This window comes from Sphaerodactylus townsendi, linkage group LG01, assembly GCF_021028975.2.
Source record: "Sphaerodactylus townsendi isolate TG3544 linkage group LG01, MPM_Stown_v2.3, whole genome shotgun sequence".
NCBI lineage: Eukaryota > Metazoa > Chordata > Lepidosauria > Squamata > Sphaerodactylidae > Sphaerodactylus > Sphaerodactylus townsendi.
This window is the reverse complement of record NC_059425.1, coordinates 152,672,477-152,690,107: the sequence shown is the minus strand read 5'-3', so window position 1 is coordinate 152,690,107 and position 17,631 is coordinate 152,672,477. Positions and strand designations below refer to the sequence as shown.

Below are 17,631 nucleotides of genomic sequence, written 5' to 3'. Positions count from 1 at the left end.
ATACATGAGGCTGTCAGCAAACCTATTCAGACATAATCCTCATTGAGTTCATCGTTTCAGGATCACATTTTCCTTTTGATCATCTGCCAAAAAAAACCCTTAGACAACAAAGCTCACCCCCTAAGAAGATATTATTGCAGATTCTACAAGCTATTTTAAAAACCATACCCCATCATTCTTAGAGGAGAATAATGATAACATGGTTCTTCTATCATCTACAAAACATTTGTGCTTCTTTATAGTCTGTATAATTTTTAGAAAAACCTTATGAGAATAACAGGGAGGGAAATCTTATAGACTGATAACTTCTAAATATACTTGACAATCCTTCTCTCTTAGTAGATTGCAAGGCCCTTGAATTCAGTACTGGCCTCTTAGTCTATAATATATTGACCTTTTCCTAGCTGATTCTTTTCTGATTGGGGGAGGGAATCAATATTTGTCATAGACCACTTGAAATCTAATGTAGAATGGAAGAGGAAACCATAGTTCTTTTAGGACTCAATATGCTTCTTAGTAAGAAAGAGCAAAAGTAGTCTCCAGGGACTGAAAGGAAGCTGAATAAATTCAAACAACTGAGCCCCTGACTGTGAGTTCATTATCTAAAGAGTGCTGTGGAATTTGGCAGTTTTTATTTTCTCTGGTTCATACAAATGTTTGCAATGACTTCCATTCTCATCTACAGAATGCTGATTCAGCAAGTTTTAGGTGGAGTAGGGAAGTATAATGCTAATGTTCATGGCAATTTAGAACCTCTTATCGAGGTTTGGTCACCCTTATTCAAGGAGAATAGATTCCAAATGGAAGTCTTCCATAGTAAATATTTGCAGGAATAGATATTCTGTTTTATGAGCAAATGTGGGGAGTCAAATCTATAGAATAGGTTAGCTATTCAGTCAGTACAAATAGTGTTTTGCATTTTAGTCACTAAGGCTACGGCCTATATTGTGTCAGGTACAGGAAAGAAAGTATTTTCGCTTCAGTATATTTGACAGTGCTATCCCAAGCACACTTTCCTGAGAGAAAGCGCCACTGAACTGGCTTGATTAGGATTCTGAGTACACATGTTTAAGATTGCATTACTAATATTACTTTCTAGGAGAGAGCAGTGAAGAGGCAGCTTCACTGTTCACTTGAAGAGTATTCCCAGGGGATAACATTGGTTGGCAGCCACACTATAAAAAAATTACCTGTGCCTACCCCTTTTTTGTCTAGAAAAGTAGAACAGCTTCAGAAATTAGTGCAAATTAATTGTCAGCCATCACAGTACACATTAACATCTGAATTTTTATTTAAAACTTCAGACGGCAGGTGGTTTAGAATAAAAAAGATACATACACATCTCCAGATTCCAGAAAGCAGAAGCCAGTGAAATTGGCCAGAAGGGTGCAGTTTTATAGACCCTCCATTCTGCTGCTAAGTGGCCAGCGGCAATTGCTATACAAACTTTGCTTGTCCAGTAAAGGTCACCTGATCAATTAATTATGCTGATGTTGCCCTGGGGTGAGTCTGTGCCTACAGAGCTACTGGTGGCTTCTCTTGAAATTCAGAGAACTAAACTCAGGATATTTGTTGCCACTTAAATGCTTTGTTTCCCTTTCTCTCTAAGATGCAGCAGTTTTCCTTTCTTTCTAAGATGCACCAGTGACTATAAATTAAACTGAATGAGTCAGGATAGTTGGTAGATTTTGTTCAAGAATGTTTCTGAATTCCTCCCTTATAGACATTCACTACAGAATTCACTGTTCTAACTCAAGTTGTCTGAGTTGCAGAGTGCACATGCAAGTGTATTTTTTACCTATTTTTTAATTGCTGTGTCCTAGGCTCATTCCGCACATGCAGAATAATGCACTTTCAAACTGCTTTCAGTGCTCTTTGAAGCTGTGCGGAATGGCAAAATCCACTTGCAAACTGTTGTGAAAGTGGTTTGAAAACGCATTATTTTGCGTGTGCGGAAGGGGCCCTAGATTTTGGTGAGTGAAACCTATGGAAGTACAGATTATTTTATATAAGTAATAAAAAACACAAACATTACTGAAATGTGTATGCTTACAATTAAAACTCTCAGAAATTTGCAGTGGTGCTTTTGAATCAATTCCTTTGAAAATCATGGAGTTTATCGTTTTCCTATAAAATAGGAAAAATATCGTTTTCCTATAAAATAAAATCATGCAATCCAACAATAAAGGATGTCTGCATTTTATGACAATTGTGAAAATGAAAGCTGTCATAGTTTCTTCTTAAATTACCATTAGGAAATCCAAAACTGTTCTCATTTTAGAGCACTGACTGCAGTGTTCTGACCCATTTGGTATGATGTACCACTGTGGAAACTAAAAATGCATTTATTGATAAACTAATGGAAAATAATAAATTTTAGAAATATAAAGGTACCGGAAAGTTGGCATTGCTTTCCTTCCATTTCACAGAGCAGAGAGTTCTAGAGTTTTATTTTACTGTTCCATTTATTTTTATTTATTTGGAGATCTATCAATATTAGGTTGGATCCAGAGTTCTGCAAATATTAAGCCTCTTCAAGTCCAACTGACAGAGCCCCATTAAGTCCCTTTGAGTCCAAATGATGGAGAAAATTCCAATTATCCACAAGTGAATGCGAGGGTCAACTAAATTTTTTATGTTTTTTAAGGGTTAGGTCTCCAGGTTTCCCAGACTGAACTTGTGTTCTCTGCAGCTGTGAAGAACTTGTGTACTTCTAAAAAATATAAAGGGCCAAGTAGGCTCAGGAAGAGACTACTGGGAAAGCCATTCCCTGAAGCTGCTGTGTGACTGCAGGGAATATATTAGGTCCGGGGAAGGTGGACTTAAAGCTTTAAACATAATAATGTGTAGTTAAGCCATAAGAGAGCACTCCTAAACAAGTCTATTCAAATTCTGTTTAGGTCTCTTTAGTGGGAAACCCAGGAAAGTGTTCTTAACAACAGTGATGAATTTACTTAGATGAGTGTAACTTTTAGTAATCAACTGTTAAGTGGCCTTATTTTATTTTCCATACTTTCAATAAACAGTGAACACCTCAGCCAACTCCCAACTCCACAAGCCATTCTTCTCTTGTAGGTATGGAGTTTTCCATTTTTGCACATACAGTATTCTTGCTGTCCTGCATAAACACCAAGTACCATGGTTTCTTTCCAGATATCTGTCCTTCAGTCCCAAAAGTAAGGTGACCAGATTTTAACATTGGTATGTGCGGGACGCCATTGATCGAGAAAGCATTGGCCCGAAGAGCACAGGGCGGAAACAGGGGAGTGTTCTGTGACAGGCAGTGCCTTGCGAGCGCTTGGGAGGCTGGCCGCACTGCCAGAGGCGTGAAGGCTGGGGAAAATTGAGCCTGGGGCAAAATATAAGTGTCCTGCCCCCGGCAACCGCCCTCCTCCACCATGACAAAAAAAGTTTTTTTGCAGCAGGTCATCTCAAAGTGGCCATCACATTATAGAACATGCCCAAACTCACAAATCTGGGTAAAAACCAGATGCAGATGATTTTAAACAGATCATCATGAATTCATATGATTTTTACACTGGAATGAAATGAAATCACCATAAAATTATAGAACATGTCTTATTCTGCAGGAAGCACCAAAACGATCATGCATCCCATGCTCTGTGGTGCTGCAGTGGCACAAAAACCTGCTTGAAAAACATGGATCCTCATGATTTTTGCAATTCAAATCATCCCAAAATCACACCAGAACATCACAACTGCAGTCATTAGCCGTTTTACATGTATAAACACAACAATCACACAGTCCACGCCTTCATGGTGCCGTGAGTGGTGCAAAAAACCTACTTGAAAAAACATGGATCCTCATTGATTCTTCCACTTGGTCACCCCCCAAAATCACCGTACAGAACATCACAGCGCTCATACCCTTAGACACATGTCTGAACATAATAATCCTGCATGCACCATGCTCCATGGCACCATGGTAGGTTCAAAGTCAGATCCTCATGGACTCTCACAGGATTTTTTTGCGCACATTGGGTAACCTCTTAAATTCACCTTCATCATCACATTATGTTCATATGCATGTGACTACCCCACCCCCCACCCCCCAAATATGGATCCTATGCTTTTGGTGCCACTCACAGTACAAAAATGGAGTTCCAAATTACAGATCCTCACTATTTTTCTGCCAGATTATAGCAAAAATCTCCCCTCCCCATGGCACCAGGATAGAAAGTTTTGGCAATAGAACCTGGTGCAGGCACTGGCCAAACGCTGCCCTCCCATCCCCATGGCACCAGGGCGAAAGTTTTGCCAGCAGAAACCAGGGCACTGGCCAAACTCTGCCCTCCCATCCCCATGGCACCAGGGCAGAAAGTCGGCCAGCAGAAACCGGGCATGGGGCAAACCAGTTCCTCTCTCCTCGCCCCCATGCCACCAGGGCAGAAAGTTTTTGCTGTGCCAGCAGAAACCAGGCATGGGCAAACTGTGCCCTCTCCGGCCCCCAGCCGCCACCAGGGCAGAAAGTTTTGCCAGCAGGGAAAAACCAGGCACTGGCCAAACTCTCTGCCCCCTCCCATCCCCCCCATGGCACCAGGGCAGAAAGTTTTGCCACCAGGAAACCAGGCGCTGGCCAAACTCTGCCCTCCCATCTATGGCACCAGGGCAGAAAGGTTTTGCCACCAGAAGCGGGCATGGGCAAACTGTCAGCCCTCTCTGGGCCGTCCCCATGCCACCAGGGGCAGAAAGTTTTACCAGCAGGGAAACCAGGCACTGGCCAAACTCTGCCCTCCCCATCCCCATGGCACCCAGTGCAGAAAGTTTTGCCAGCAGAAACCAGGGAATGGGCAAACACTGTGCCCCTCTCCATCCCCATGCCACCAGGGCAGAAAAGTTTTGCCAGCAGAAACCAGGCATCGGCTACAAACTCTGCCCCCTCCTCCCATCCCCATGGCACCAGGGCAGAAAGTTTTGCCAGCAGAAAGTCCAGGCATGGGGCAAACTGTGCCCCCCTCTCCATCACCATGGCACCAGGGCAGAAGGTTTTACTCAGCAGAAACCAGGCATGGGGCAAATCCAGCTCCTCTCCATCCCCATGCCATCAGGGCCAGAGCACGTTTAACAAAACTCTTCAGGTGATCACTGTACTTTAATAGCCAGGAGGAACAAGCTCAATAATCTTCCTGGTACGCCATACCTTCAAGCTATGACCCTCTCCTTTCCTACTTCAAGGTGGGCGCTTCCCATACCGGCGGCCAGCCTGAAACCGTCTCGCTTTCGCTTCCAGCCCTGCAAGCAGCAAGCAAAGTGGGCGATCTCGCTCGCCCGCTGCCGGGTCGAGGCTGGTATTGTTTTACCTCCTGCCACGCCTTCGCTGGTTGGGCGTAGGGCGGGCGCTCTGGCGTACCAGCCAGCCGAGCCGCCCGGCCCATCTGCCTAACCGGCCTTCTGCAAGGCAGTAGGCGGGTGTATCCTCACTCGGGCCGCCAGGCCGCTGGCTAAGTGTCGCGAGCTTGTTCTGCCCGCCTCTTCGCTGGTTATGGCGGCGCTTTCGGGCGGCCGCCAGGTGAACGCGTACCGATCTTAAGCCCGCCAGAGCTTCTGCAAACAGCAGGGCTGGCGTATCTTGCCCGGCCTGGGCCGCCTACGATGCCGCGTGGCTTATTGCCTCCTGCCGCTCGCTTCGCTGGTTGCCAGGCGGGAGTGCTTTCCCCGCGGGCCGCCAGGCCGGTTAGCTGCCTCGACCCCATCTTCGTCCGCCTCTGCAAACCGTGCAAGCTTGCGGGCGGGTGTATCCTTCGCCAACGGCGCGCCAGGTCGTGCCGCGAGCTTTGCTTCCCTGCCGCCTCGCTTCGCTGGTTATGAGGCGGCGCTCTGGCGGCCGCTGTACGGTGCCGCCAGTGCCATCTTAGATTCGCCCCGCTTCTGCAGCAGTAGGCGGGCTTCATCCTCGCCTCGCTGCCAGCCAGGCAGCGCCGCTGCTTATTTCTGCCCGCCACATTAAGTGGTGGCTGGCGTTTCCGGTATCGCTTTCAGCGGCCGGAATGTCGAGCCGCATCGGCCCATTCCATCCGGGCCCCTGCAAGCAGCAGGGCGGGTGCATACCAGCTGCCTGCCAGGCCGCCACGGCGGGTTTATTCGAGCTTGCCTCCTGCCGCCTCTCTGGTTGCGGTAAGTGGTGGCGGGCGCTTTCCGTAATGCTGTACGAGCACGCACGATACCCATCTTCGGCCCCGTACCAAGCAGCAGGGCGGTTTTGCTCGCTCGCTGCTGGCTATAGGTGCTCGCTAAGTGGCTTGTTTCCTGCCCGCCGCTGGTTGCGTAGGCGGGCGCTTTCCCCGGGCGGGCCGCCAGGCCGAAGCTGTCGTAGCATCTTAGACGGTCCGGCCTCGTAAACAGCAGGGGCGGGCGCATCCTTGCTCAAGGCCGCCACGCCATGGCTTTTTGCTCTCCTGCCCGCTGGTTCACATGCTGGTTCGCGCTTCGCTGAGCATCCGGCCAGGCCGAGCCGCATTACCCATCTTCGTCCGCCTCTGCAAGCAGCAGGGCGGGTGTATCCTCGCCCGCGGCCGGCCGAGGCCGCTGCTGCGCGTCTTTGCCTCCTGCCCGCCTCGGCTGGTTGCGAGGCGGGCGCTTCCGGTGGCGGCCAGGCTGAGCCGCCGGACCCATCTTCGCCCGCCCTGTAAGTAGCAGGGTGGGCGCATCCCTCGCCCGGGGCCCGCCAGGCCGTGCCGCGGGCTTTGCCTCCTGCCCGCCTCGCTGGTTGCGAGGTGGGCGCTCTTCCGGCGGCTACTTCCTTGGATACTTTTTAAAACAGAGCCTCTCAACACTACCTCCCTTGGTGGGGGAGGGGGATTAATCACTAACAGACATGCTGGGTCAGTTAAAGGTGAAGTTAATCATTAACCGGCAGTTTGCAGAACTAAGGGAGAGTCATCAAAGGTGTTGAAGTTAATCTTTAACAACCGGTTCCCCGAACTGAAGAAAATGTAACAACAAATGGTTGCTGCAGCCTTCAAAAATCGGGACTTTTCTAAAACCCCTCGGGACGAGGGACTAATTGTTAAAAAGCGTGAACGTCCCCCCGAAAACGGGACTAATGGTCACACTACCCAAAAGAGAAGTTTTTGGTTTCATTTTAATATTAATCTTTAAAATCTTTTGATTGTTGAGTGTATTAATATCCAAAATGTCTTCGCTTTTTTGCAGGTCCAGCGATGTCATTTCCAACATTTTTACAGTGATCACATTTCCAACACTTTGAAAATTTTTTGCCAATTTTTCTTGCCACATATACCAAAGGCACATCATTTTATAAAAATATATTTTCAAACTGGAGCTTAATGTAAATGTAAGCCCTTTTGACCATATATTCTCCCATTGTTTTAGTTGAATATTATACCCAAAATGAATAGCCAATTTTGTCATACACTCTTTCACTTTCTTATGTTTCAAATCTCAATAATAAGTGTACAATGTATTGTCAAAGGCTTTCGCAGCTTGAATCAATTGATGTTTGTGGGTTTTCCAGGCTGTGTGATCATGGTCTACCGGTAGTAATTGTACTCCTAACATTTTGTCTGCATCGGAAAGAAATAGATGTGGGTGAAAGGAGCAAAAACTACCAGATCACAGCCATATGGCTCAGAAAACCCACAACAGCAAATAACTTGTACATTTTAGCAAAACATGGTCATCATTTGTACATAATTTCACTTCAAATTCACTTAATATTGTCAAAACCATAACATCTTATTAATGCTTCTTGTGGTGAAAGCCATTTCAGTGTTCTTGGACATAGTCTAGGTTTGAATTTATCCCATATTTTCAAAACAGTGCATCAAATATAATGATTATTAAAAACTTTAACTTCAACTTTATCAAACAATAAATAGCCATGCCATCCAAATCTCAAATCATGCCCTTCTATGTCCAGTAGTCTTCTTTTCCTTAACGTAATCTATTCTTTCATTCAAACTAAACAGTAAACCACAAGATCATGTAACCCAGCCCTCCTCTTTCTTTTGTGTCTTGCAATATTTTGTATTTAATCTGATTTTTTTTCCCTTGCAAGGCTACGTTTGATAAATTCTTTTGCTGATGTTGATTGGAGAAAACAAAACTTATTTAATTTTTTGAATAATTGGAATGTTTTGATAGTTTTTAAAGGTAAAACAGAAAAAAAACAAGTTGATGACTTGTGGATTTGAGGGATAGAAGAAAAGTGTAAAGTTTATCAGTAATAACAATTCAGAACCAATTTTACATATGTTATTAGTGAGCAAGTAAAAATATCTCTATCTGTTAATATTCTGTGCAGGTGAAATTGGAAGCCCTTTTGTTAAATGTATTTTCTGGGGGGTTCCCCCCCCCCTTTTTTGCATTTGTGAGCTTTTAAGTCTTAATTTTAAAGCACAGGCCTTCTGGGCAGGAATAACAGAGATATATGGACTTGAGTTGAATTCTAGCAAGTTCCTTAAATTTAACTCTCAGTTGGTTTTCTAGGATTGGTTTTGAGAATAATTGTTTCTATTTGCTTGTTTGATATTTCTCTGCGGGAACCTAATGCCATGGCCTTGGAATTAGTTACTCAGAATCCACTATAATTAGTGGATTGGTCCGAATCCACTATAATTAGATTGGTCCAAAGAAGGCAACTATTTTCTCCATCATCATCAAAATATAGGACGGAGTTTGAACTCTAGAGAGGAGTTGTTATTATCTTTTTTATCTCTGGGAAATATCATTCATACTTAATAACTATATAAGTGTTTCCAGGTGGGTTATTTGCTACTTAATAAGTGTTTTCATTAGGGCATAGTATAGAGCTCAGCTTACATGTACTGGATAATTCTGTGGAAAGGCAGGGAATTAGTCTGTTTAAGGTGGGAGGGAATTGTCTTAATCTGGTAGGAAAAAAACTTAAGCCTAACTGGATTCAGGGACCTCCAGATGCATTTGTCATCTTCACGTGTGGGAAACATAGGTGTTTACATTTTCTAGGGATGAGCTTAATTTCCCCACACCATTCCATTGCTTTTCCAACAGTTTACTGTTTCCCACACTGCAGTGTGGAAACCCTCTGATTGAACCGTAAATAATAGCAAAAATGAAAGTCAAAATTGTCACACACATTGTGTGCTGCAGTTTAGAGTATGTGCCCTTTTGGAGTTGTGTTTTAATCAATGCACATGGGTGAAATTGGAACATAAAAAGGCAAGTTGAAATGATACAGTAGTCATACTAGGATTCCATGTATACATTTATTTATTTAAAGTATTTCTATACAACCTGGAAATGTTCAAGGCATCTGAGATTTCCTAACGATATGAAACAAAATGTGCAGCATATATCCAAAAAGAGTACTCATCAAGAAAGAAAATAATTTATATTTCTTTCAAGTAAATGTTTCTTGGGAGATACTGGGAATGGACAAAGGAAGGAACTGTGCCTCTCATGTACAGTTTTGGTCTCAGTTTGATAATTTCCACATCCTCTGTGGTCACAAATGTGCCCGGCCAAATGTCATCAGTTTTTCTTTCACTGCCCTTTATTATGTGAATTCCAGTAAAGTTTTTTGTCTTTTATTCACATTGTTTCACAACTAGATGACACTAGTTTGCAGTATGGATTTGGTACAATTAAACTAATTGATTTGATTATGTGTTATCTTTGTGCTATCTTTGTTTTAGGACCTATTAGGAGCAGCAGTGGCGTAGGAGGTTAAGAGCTCGTGTATCTAATCTGGAGGAACCGGGTTTGATTCCCAGCTCTGCCGCCTGAGCTGTGGAGGCTTATCTGGGGAATTCAGATTAGCCTGTACACTCCCACGCACACCAGCTGGGTGACCTTGGGCTAGTCACAACTTCTCGGAGCTCTCTCAGCCCCGCCTACCTCACAGGGTGTTTGTTGTGAGGGGGGAAGGGCAAGGAGATTGTAAGCCCCTTTGAGTCTCCTGCAAGAGAGAAAGGGGGGATATAAATCCAAACTCTTCTTCTCTTCTTCTATTAATATAAATGTAGTAATAATAAAATATAAATGGCAAGTACCTCTCTAAAAAGGAGTGGAATCTCACCCTACAGTCATCCTCTTTCAAAAGTTTTTTTTTAGTAGAATGTATACATACCACACCCATTGAAGTGAGCTCAGGGTGGATCATGACAAGGATACATTACAACATATACACTATAAAATGAATGTAACATTAGACAAAACAAAAGACTAAGGGCAGCAGTATACAAGCCTACATTGTGCATATTTTGTATATCCCTGGGCAAAATTCAAGCATGACAAACTGGCAAGGAAATTTCCTGAATATTGAACTCAAGCCATGCATAGATAACATTATACCGGAGTTTACTTTCTCTAGGCTTAAAGAATCAGCACCCATGTTTTTAAACCCGTTCCAACTATGGGCTTTGTAGGGAACCATTTGGGGCTTCCCTCACCATCCCTGACTCGAGCAAAGGAAAGAGCCAGGCAGCAGGGGGGAACTACAAGCAGGGTAGAAGCCCCACAGCAGGTACGCTCCCCAGCTAAGCCACGGAGCATTTAGAAAGTGCAAAATCAGCCCTCGCTGCAACATTTTGCACTAGTTTCCAAACAATCTGCAAAACCCAATGAAAAGCATATGCTGGTGTAAAAATATAAAGTAGTTTGCAGAGTAAAAAATCACAGATGCAGCAGCAAGCCTTTATTGGTATAGACAACAATACAGCAATAGTAAAGGATTGATTAAAAAAAACCATAATTAGACATCCTGGCAGGAAGATGGTGGCAGTGAACCTGTATGAATTGCTGAAGAAACTGGGCTGCCCTGCCTTGGAGGGAGTTTTCCTGTGGAAGCCTGAAGACATCCAGCGGTTGCTGTGTACTCCCTCGCCCCATCAGCTGGATATACTGGAATGGATTTGCATCAGCGTGTATCCACCCTTCCGAGACCAGTTGGCATCGCTCGGGGAATCACAGACTGATGTGAAAATCAAAAGTATGGCGAAGCTGGGGTCTGACCTGATGCTGTGTCGAGCCAGTGACCTGGATCTCATTGAGGGAAAAGCCAGCACGAAGAAACAGCATCACTTCCTGGAACAGCTGGTGGCTGTGATCCCGACTCTGCAGAGTATGAAGGCCTCTGTCTCTGGATCTCTCTCCAGCACTTCTTCAAGCCAAGAGGATCATTTTCTGGAGATGGTGAGGAAGAACGAGAAATTCCTGAAGCAAGTCTTCTGCAGCCCGGATTTGCAGGCTGTGCTGTCCCCAAAATGTCCCCCCTGGAGCTCAGATATCAAGCCCCTTCTGTTGAATGAAGAGGCAGTCCGGAAAAGGTCCCGTCTGCCAAGGGTCTCCCTTGAGAAAACTTTGCTGGAGGTCTCAAAGGAGTTGGAGGAGACGGCCGCTGTTTTGCAGGACTTGAGAGCACAGTGCTCCTTTCTCCATGGGAACCCGGCCGGTGCCACTCAGCCGCTCGACAATGCCACTATGCTGCAGGCCCTCAAACTGGCCGCCTCCGACTTCGGCCAGCTGCTGGTTGCCTTCGAGCAGGTGTACCAGAGCGAGCTACAAAAACACTGTGAACGCCCCGTGCCTCCGCTGAGCCCCTGCGGCCCCCTCTTCAAAGCCTTGCAGCGGGATCTTTTGCTCTGCGTGCAGGAGTTGAAAAGTCTGGCCCAGATCACAGAAACATCCGAGAACATTGTGAATACAGTTGACCGGCAGCAAAAGGAGAAGATACCATGGAGAGGTTCCGCCAAAGCCACGTTGCCTTCCAAGCTTAAAGATCTGCATGAGAAGTACAAGGTCATCTATGCCCTGCTCCACGAACTGTCAGTGATCAAGACCCCTGCCTAGGTGCCCGTCTCTCTGTGAAAGGGACTGCCTTACTCCAGGTAGCGGACCCGAACGGTGGAAGCCCTGCTTGTGTGTTCTCCCCCTATACATAAATGAATATGTTTAGAAATAAAGAGCATTTTTCCTCTTTAAAAAAAAACATAATTATACAATACTGGAAATAAATGTTAAGTGTCTATGCCAATAAAGATTTGCTACTGCAAATCACTGATGGTTAGCTTAAACAAACCTTACTAAGAAAAACAGAATGGAAGGTTAACATAGTGGAAAACAATAAAGCAGTCCTCCCTAATCTGAACTACATGCTGCCTCTACATGGTGAGGTATGAGTCCAACTGACTTAGAACAAGAAGCTTATAGTTTCTAAGTGCGTACGTGCTTGCATACACACCATCTATGGTAATATATTGATTAGCCAATGACAATCAATGATAATCAACGGATCACTTAATTAATGCAGATAACTAGTTACTTGACGTCCCACTTGCTATGCTAATCTAGCTAATGTTTACTAGCAAATAACATCATTAACTCTTTCATGATTTAAGAGTTAATATTTGCATGTACCAACAATATATCTCAGAAAGTAACTTGGAATTGATCAGAGCATGAATTACTGTGGTCAAATTTTGCTTTCCAAAGAACAGCCAGAGTTAGCATTATTCATTTTATGGCATGTTTAGGGTGCCTTGTGAAGGCTGGGGAATATCCCCAAGTAGCAGAATTGCACAACACACTGGAACGCAATAGAAGGAACTCAGTAGGAACTCAGTAGAACGCAGTAGGAACTCAAATGCACACGGCAGCTCAGCTTCACAGAAGTGGTCCTACTTTTATTGTTCACAATGTTGTTCTCACAGACAAAGTGCTCTACCAGGCAGTGCGGAGACCGAAGTCACACAGAGGCAAATACAGTTCAGTCTTATATACATTTCTCTGTCCAATCATATTGCAGCTTCAATTAAGCCCAGAATGAGGCTGAGTCATCTGACAACTGTCAACTAGATTTTGCCGATCAGACACCAGTTTGACAGTGCTCTGACATGCCTTTCTTCTTGAAAGGACTTGATGGGTTACAATTGATACCATTTTACTACAATTGATACTATTTACACTTGATACTATTTTAAAAATACATCCCAGAAATAAACCAGGTAATTAAAATATGCAAATATGACATTAAAACAGATTCAAACAACCAGAGATCAATTAGTCTACAATCTACTATATGCAATGTACCTGAGAGACTGCCTCTCCTATTATACTCCCAAAAGAGTGCTTCACTCACCAGGAAACCCTAGAGCAATCTGGCTGTCCTCAACCACAGCCAGAACCTCTTCAACGCCAGCCTCTTTCAGGTGAGACCCAGGTTCTGTAGGATCTGATGTTCTGATCCAGGCTTACGGTTGAAGGCAGCAACAGTTTCCATATTACTGGTCTTCTGTCCCCTCCCCACTCCCCTTATTTATTCTATAATATCTTATTTGACTATTCTCCCCCCCATATGTTTTTGCCCCTATTGTATTGACACCATTAGTTTCAATTTTAGTTTATATTGAGATGTTAATGTATTTATGTATTTAAATTATGTGTAATATCATTGGAATCCACCCTGAGCCTGACTTGTCAGGATTGGGTGGGGTCCTAGTCAAACAAATAAATAAAATGACTATTCGTTAAACAGAGCACAAAAGCAGTGAACTTCTGACTATTAGATACTGACTATTTACGGGATAACTAGGGGAGGGTGATGCTCTGCTTGTAGATTTCCTGGAATCATTTTTCTGGCTGGTCATACTATATGACTCCTTGTTCTGCTCCATCACAGTTTTCCTTATGTTCTTAACCTTTCCTCAAGATGACTGATATTCCCACTCCTCCATATGAAGTCTGCTGAGTGACCTTGGCCAGTCACAGTTCCTTCCGATTTCTCTCAGCCCTACCTACCTCACAAGGTGTCTGCTGTGGGGAAAGAAAGATGATTGTAAGTCAGTTTGAGACTCTTTTCAAGCTCAGTAAAACCAATGTAAAACACATCCCAACAGCTGCCTACACTCCCATCCCTTAATATCCTTAAATATCAGTTTCTTAAAGAGACATACCCGCTACACCACAATTACTTATGTAAACCACTGTTTGAAAACAAGAGTCTGATGTTCTCACCTGTCAGTGTGCACACCGGCTGCTTGCTCAAACAGTTGGGGTGCATCTGTTTTGCAGCTGAATGCAGACAGAATAAGGCACAGACCCAACCTGAAACCAGGGGCCTGCAGCTGGCCCATTCACTTCCCAGCCCTTCAACCTAGGCAAAGCTGCTGCCCTTGTGCCCGCTGGTGCCTCTCTGCTTTCCATCACTGGTGGTGGATGGGGAGAGCAAGAAGGTGTCCACTGGCCTGCCATTGGCCACAGGAGGGGCACAAGACAGGCAACTAACAGAATTGGGGTTTGGGGGGCATGCCACCCCCCACACACAGAGTCACTCTGTCACAGTGGGGTTCGAGTTGCCCCAGATGAAATACACTGAGCCTTATGGGGAGTCCCTCTGGATCCAAAGACCACCACTGGCCCCCAGTGGAAGCACCACAACTGGGCCATTGTGGCACTGGGCATGACTGTTGGGTAACCAGGGAGGGACAAGGGCATAAAGCCAAAAAAAGATGTTTTTTAATTATTTGGGTTTGGAAAAAGACATAAAAATTGGTCACCATCACTGCCAGAGATGCGGGTCGTCATGGGGGGGATGTGCAGAACCTCCGCCTCCTGTGCCATCATCGCCCAGCCACGCCTGCTGGCGCCATTATGTGCCATTCCCGCTGGAAAGCGATGCCCCACCCCATAATCCATTTCCCAGGATGCACTGGTCCAGTGAGCTCAGGCTGTGTCACGTGTGTGAAAGTCGCCTTCATTTTGCGCTGGCGGGAGGGTGGGGTTCTGACGCCCATGGAGAAGCACCCACCCAGGTCAGCTGGCTCCCTTCCCTGTGGGCCCAATCCACTCACCCGCAGGGGGGAGGCTACAGGCCAACATCGCAGGGTTGTTGTGAGGTTGCCCGGCAAGTGTGCGTCGAACCTTCACGCTCCTGAGTTTGAGACTCCTAAAGGGTAGAGAAAAGTGTAGTATAAAAACCAATTCTTCTATACCTAATCAGGCCTTTAAACATTGATTTATAAAATATAAATGCTTGACATTAATAACTACTTGGAAATGTTTTTCTTTTCTTTCTTTTTTTAAAAAACACCCTGTAACTTTGACAAAGGGTCCTCATTTGTTAAGCTGGAGTGGTGGTGGTTACCATTAAAGAATAATTTTATGAGAGCATGGGGTTTGGTCTCAAAGGCCAATTATGCATGGCTAAGTTCCTGCAACTTCAAAGAGAATTGGCCCGGGAGTCTATGTTTCAAGGCATGTTTGGTATTATTACCCACTGCCCCGTTTTATTACCCATCAGCTGGCTTTTTGCTTGCGTTCAACAGGGGTGATATTTTGCAGATTCTCTATTGCACATTTGTGCTTTAATTTTTAATGTTTATCTTGAATTTTATCAACAGATCACCATATCTGTCTATCGATAGATCGCTATATCAACATAAAAAGGTGAACTATTAAAGAAAAGTCTTGAATACGACATCTGTACACTTTGCCCAAACACTGATTGCCTTTTATGGCAGGAAGTGATCAGGAGAGTAGTGGCAGTGTACAAACTACAAAACCTCAAAAGGACAATGTGAACTGCTATTTGCTAAGCTCCCCTGGTTGATGATATTCTGTTTCCTGATGTACTGTAAACCCAAGCTTCAAGACCAATGGGCTTTTCCCGGTGTGGTCTGGAATAACTGCTTGTATGTAAAACTATGAGACTGGAGACATCCCAGTTCATTGATCAAATGCAGAATCAAATCAGGTGTTTGGGCTGATTGATTAGTCTTATTTTTACATTTTTTAGTTTTAGTATTGATTATTGGCAGCCTCAAAGATTCAATGTATGACTATATGGAAGGAAACACCATGATCGAATTTGGTTTGAGATATGTCTGATATTAGCTCAGATACATTGGAAGGGTGAATTGAGTGTCTAAGGATCTATATATTTTATTTCTAGTTGGCAAACCTTATATTGTATCTTATGTTGATATTGTAATGGCCTATGGCTTCACAATAAAATGTTGCTGTACTGATGTGGTTATTTTTTTTAAAAAAAATCTAAAGGTCTAAAAATATGCAGGAGCGGGGAGGCCATGGGCAATAGAAATGATAAGGCAGGACAAGAACCAGAAAGTAGTCAGCAACAGGGAGGAGGGGAAGGGGAAGTGTGCAAAGCAGTGTGAGGGCGTGTGTGTGGCAGGGGTAAGATTAGGAGTGCTGGCTGTAGGCAGAGGGAAGAGGCCCAAGGCAAAGCTGTGTCCACTGGAAAATCTGTCCTGCTCTGGCAGTGAAGCAACATTTAAATTATGCTATAAGTGGATTTGCATGCTGTGGAGAGAGTGTAAAGTGAAAGTGGGTCTAGAGGAAATACATCCACACAACAAAACTTACTGTGGTGGTCATTCGCTTCCACCACGCAGCAATCTCCTTGTGCATAATCATCCAGAGTATAGCTTTGTAATACTTCTCATTTAATAAAAAGATAAAATAAAAAATAAAGAAAAGTGGTAAATGTTTACTTTTATGTCTAAAAATCTCCTGTGTTGCTAAAATCAAAGGAATGAAGCTGTTCAGTACAATAAATCTCCACTATGTTCATTTATATCTTATGTTGCATGGCTTATCAACAGCATCTAAATTGCTTGATGTATGGACCATAGTTGGTGGCTTCCAAATTATGTCCATCTTGGAGGACGGGTGGGTATACAATTAAAATTGCAACACTTTCACTCCAATTCAGTAGAGGCTCACAAGGAGGCTGCTTCAGAGAATGGCTCATGATATAAATATATCACCAGCTATTGAACTAAAATGTGTTTGCCTATGCTATGCTGACTATGAGTTGTGCTCCCATTATTCAGTCATTTTAAATTAGATTATTCAATTTGTTTGACTCCAATCAAGCAATTTTAGACCAGAGAATCATGCTGAGACAATTCCCCTCCCCCATTCTTCTACCCAGTTTTCCTCCATTTGGAGCCCCATAAAATTGGACCTGCTGGTGCAATCTTCACCAAACTCACTGGTTCTTGTAAGCAGAGGCACCTGCAGCTTCACTGAAAATATGATGTCTTTAACTTGAAAAACAGCCCCATCCCCAAGCTCCAGAAAGATTTGCCTTAGGGTAGCATGGAGCCATTCCCTTTAAAAGGGAACAGCACCTATGCTAGTTGTGAAGAAGTTCCTCCAAGGGAGAATTTTTGCTTTCCAACTTCCAGGTTTGCTCCAAAGTTGGGACTCAAACCTCTAAATACATCAGCCCTTTAAGAGGGCTTTGTATCAATGTAGGTAATGTGATACTGGGTTCTTGCAATTTGGAACTCACTAGAGAGCCCCAACTGTTTTTTAAGATGTATTTTCTTAAACAAGTGTGCAACACAAGGATAGGAACAGGAAATACAATCAAGAAACCAAAACAAGAACAGAAAACACGGAAGAGTGCAACACAAAAACAGGAAAACAGTCAATAAACAGAAACAAAATCTAATTAGTCCCCATTTGGGTACTAAATACAAACTCTGCTCAGGCAGGCAATACATACAATTTAGACATAGCTGGCTAACAACTTCAAATGATTTGCTTGTCCTGACTCCTGTCTGTGGTGTTTCTGCCTCCTGTCCAAAAAACCCAGTTCAGACACTACTTTCTTATTGTAGTTCAAGCCAATCACAACTCTCC

The 17,631-nt window shown here is 44.0% G+C and overlaps 1 protein-coding gene across 1 annotated transcript; it reads left to right on the top strand.

Moving 5' to 3' along the window:
• Positions 1-10,718: 10,718 nt before the first annotated feature.
• Positions 10,719-11,950, top strand: LOC125439481 (HAUS augmin-like complex subunit 7). The gene has a single exon (XM_048508585.1). The coding sequence runs from the start codon at positions 10,735-10,737 to the stop codon at positions 11,809-11,811; it is 1,077 nt and encodes a 358-aa protein (XP_048364542.1). The 5' UTR covers positions 10,719-10,734; the 3' UTR covers positions 11,812-11,950.
• Positions 11,951-17,631: the final 5,681 nt, after the last annotated feature.

Excerpts from the sequence above, each read along its gene's own strand:
- LOC125439481 (XM_048508585.1), top strand. The coding sequence starts at position 10,735 with ATGGTGGCAGTGAACCTGTATGAATTGCTGAAGAAACTGGGCTGCCCT.